At 42.3% G+C, this 3493-nt stretch overlaps 1 protein-coding gene across 1 annotated transcript in view; it reads right to left on the bottom strand.

The window, feature by feature from the left end:
• Positions 1-3493, bottom strand: part of nbas (NBAS subunit of NRZ tethering complex) — a 185629-nt gene that overhangs the window by 71671 nt on the left and 110465 nt on the right. Inside the window, 1 exon segment of the mRNA XM_032542394.1 lies at positions 551-741. Within this exon segment, the coding sequence (XP_032398285.1) occupies positions 551-741 (191 nt within the window).

Below are 3493 nucleotides of genomic sequence, written 5' to 3' on the forward strand. Positions count from 1 at the left end.
AGAGATTATATCTCCAACCTGGCCTGGGAACACCTAGGGATTCCCCAGTCGGAGTTGTTGGATGTGGCTCGGGAAAGGCAAATTTGGGGTCCCCTTCTGGAGCTGCTGCCCCCGCGACCCGCTAACGGATAAGCGGATGAAGATGTATAGATAGATGGTTTTAAGTGCCTAGAAGTCATGTCATCATCGTGAGGTTGCCAGGCAACCAGTAAATATTCCAGGAAATTGAACTTTAAAGAAAGCCGGGCCAGCAGTTTTACCCCGTTTCCACTCTTTATGCTAAGCTTAGTTATTCGTCTAAACATATAATAGATATCACATGACTGACACCTTTGTATTGGCTCCAGCTCTATAGTTAGAAAAGACATCAGAATATTATTGATTATCTCATCTAACTCTCTGCAAGAAGGCAAAAAAGTGTATTTTCAAAAATGCTAAATAATTGCTTCAAGTGTACAGCCAAGCTTATCTTGTTGTCATTGCGTATTTTCTCTATGAAACGTTTTTGGTATACATGTGTATTGTATGGAGAAAAGGAGAGAGACAATACCTGAGTGCGGCCACTACTCGCTCCATTGCGTCACGAAGCACCGTTTTAACAGAGAGGTCTAGGGGTCCAACAGCCACACGCAGAAGCTCTTTAATGCAGTCCAGAGCCTGTCCATCAGTTGCCATGGTGACTGCCAGCTCGTGGACTTTTGACTTCTCGGATCGGGACAAATCATAAAGTTGCCTGTAACGCTGGAATACAAAAAGAAGACAGAAAGGAAAAGCATAAGGAGGCAGTCTCCTGTTTTAGAGATAGGAATTGAAGTGCAGTATGGTTTAGGAAATCCAAACGTTAGTGAGTGAAGTTTGTTTTTGAGTGGCCGGTTCCCTACAGGTATTAACCCAGAGGGCAGCAATGACCTGAACCTGCTCACTCTCTCTTCTGCCCTGCTCACCTTTGCTTATTTTTCTCTTCCAATAAAAAAGGGCTGAGGATTTCATCCTGGAGAGTCTGACATGGCTTTTGGTTGTGTGTGTATGTGTCAGTCCATGTGTGTCTTTCAATATATATTTCCGTATCTTACAGCATCAAGTATCATCAATCATCATATCTTATCAATTTGTTTTTTTTGCTCTGTGTTGTCTTTGTAAATTCACAATTGATTTTATTTCTACATATAGGCAGAGCTCTTTGAGTAAACATTTGACCAAGATACATGACGTCAGAAAAGGTCCATTCAAAATTGGAATAGTAGGTGCAACCCAAAACAAGCTTGCTGACACTAGCTGTCCCTCCTATTTTGAGATACAGGACTTCTAAGGCTGGATAATTGATACAACATCACTGTGCAAAAATAATAATTCTGCAGCTACTGTAGTCAGAATTGAAAACCTGGTGGTGTGACGGCTTTCAAAGAAGTTAGATGCACAGCACTGCTGGTAATGCCGAGCTAGGAGTTTCGTGGTCTGTCAGCTTTTAGAAAACAATCTGAAAGTATTTACTTAAAAAAAATCTTTGCACTTAATATATTCATCGTGAGGTACCGGCCGGAGAGCTTCCGTTGATTCCCTTTACACTCTGAGCAAGACATTGACACTCTTGGTATTGAACTCACCCATAGGTGACATTCATAAACGATATTCACGATATAGGGACATCCTATATTCATGATTCATGGTATTTATAGGTAGAATATCAAAACCAAGCTGAAGACTGAAGCCTGTCTGCTTTTTTAGTTAATGTTCCCTGTGATCTCTGATGTGCTCTCCCGCTGAGTGTCATGCAGTCTGGGAGTTGAATTTTCCAAGTTTGACACCACGGTCGTCTCTTGGAAAATTAAGATATTTCAGTACAGATGTGGGGAAAGTACCTGCTGCAAAATTAGAGGCAGGGGTATCGCTGGGTGTTTAAGCGTCAGTTAGGGACAGTGGGTGTGGTGTGAAGACAGAGCTGCGCTCTAAGCTCTCAATACTCTGTTCCAATTGTTTCTCATGAAGTTTAGGGGGAGAGAGATTATGAGTGGCAGATTGGAGGCTTCTCCAAAGGGTTGCTGGTTTCATTAACCCTATTTTCCACTGGGCGTGTCTGCTATGCGTTTAGGAGGCGCCGTAGCCCATGTGACCATTCGCAGCCATTCAAGACAATGAAGCAACGGCGCCTCCCAAAAGCGTGTGTGAAGCGGCTCTCCGTTCCGCTAAAGATACACGCCAGGTGTATTTTCATGCATGCTGCAGGCCGTTTGGACAGCCGGGCAAGAAGTGAAACAGTATCCAGTCAATTCACCAAAAGACACCCCCATATGTCTCTGTTACCACACAACAGATGACAAAAGATTCATCTTGGAGGCTTAAAAAAATAATAGACGTCACAGATTTTTTTCCAAGAGAAGAAAAGGCATGGAGTTTAACAGTAGGAGTGCCTGGAGTCCTCACGATACGATATCCTCACAATACTGATGTCACAATAAGGATATTATTGCGATTTTAAACATACTGCAATATTCTGTGATGTCCTGCAATTAATTACTTTTTTACAACTTTTAAATTATGTCCCCAAAAGAAAACTTTGTCAACATTTGTTTTATCTGAAAAGATACATTTCTCTCTTTCTTCATCTCAATATTATTGCCACGGAAAATATCACAATACTATTAATACCCCCCCACCCCTAGTAGATACAAGCTTAAGGTGGTACGGTGCATGGCGGAGAACAGAACCAAACCGGAACGCAGCCAGAACACGTGTGACGCGCCTATTGGAAAAGCGGAATAATGATGCTAACCATGAACCTCAATTTCTTCAATTTATTTCATGTCATCCCTCTTCTCATTTCCTGTCATCGCTCTACTGTTGCTATTGAAAAAAACTTGAAAAATGCCCATTTAAAAAAACAATGGATGTAATTTTGTATGTTACAGCACTATGAAGGTTTGTCATCATAGGCATGGCTTTTATAATCTACTGTAATCTATTGTTCATAATATCGACAGTACATGGTTCTAATACAAAACTTTACTAACTTCTATACAATATAGCTGCAGTGTGTAATTTGCTGTCCTCACAGCAGGCCAAGGCGCCTGTGGTGGATTCCTCTACGATCCACTATTACTCCCAGCAGCTGGTCACGTACATGTGATAAATGACCACAGTTTAGCCAACCAGAGCCTACAGGCCTCCTTCTATCTATCTCTTTCTATCTACCTGCCCTTTCCTGGTTCTCCGATCCTTCTCATCTATCTCCAAGGATGTAATCCCTCCCTGCACCAGTAGAAGGAAAGCTAAATCATAGAGGCTGGACTGTGTGTCTGTGTGACTTTAGCGTAGGCTCTGCCTTGTAATGCTTGTATCTTCTTTACTAATTTGTAGGAAGCAAGATAAAACAGGGGCTAAATGGGTGTCTCGTGGTCATCATAGCAACACTGAGCTCGCCATATCATAAGGTCAGCTCTCCCTGGACACACACACACACACACACACACACACACACACACACACACACACACAC

Source organism: Etheostoma spectabile, chromosome 18, assembly GCF_008692095.1.
Source record: "Etheostoma spectabile isolate EspeVRDwgs_2016 chromosome 18, UIUC_Espe_1.0, whole genome shotgun sequence".
Classification (NCBI taxonomy): domain Eukaryota; kingdom Metazoa; phylum Chordata; class Actinopteri; order Perciformes; family Percidae; genus Etheostoma; species Etheostoma spectabile.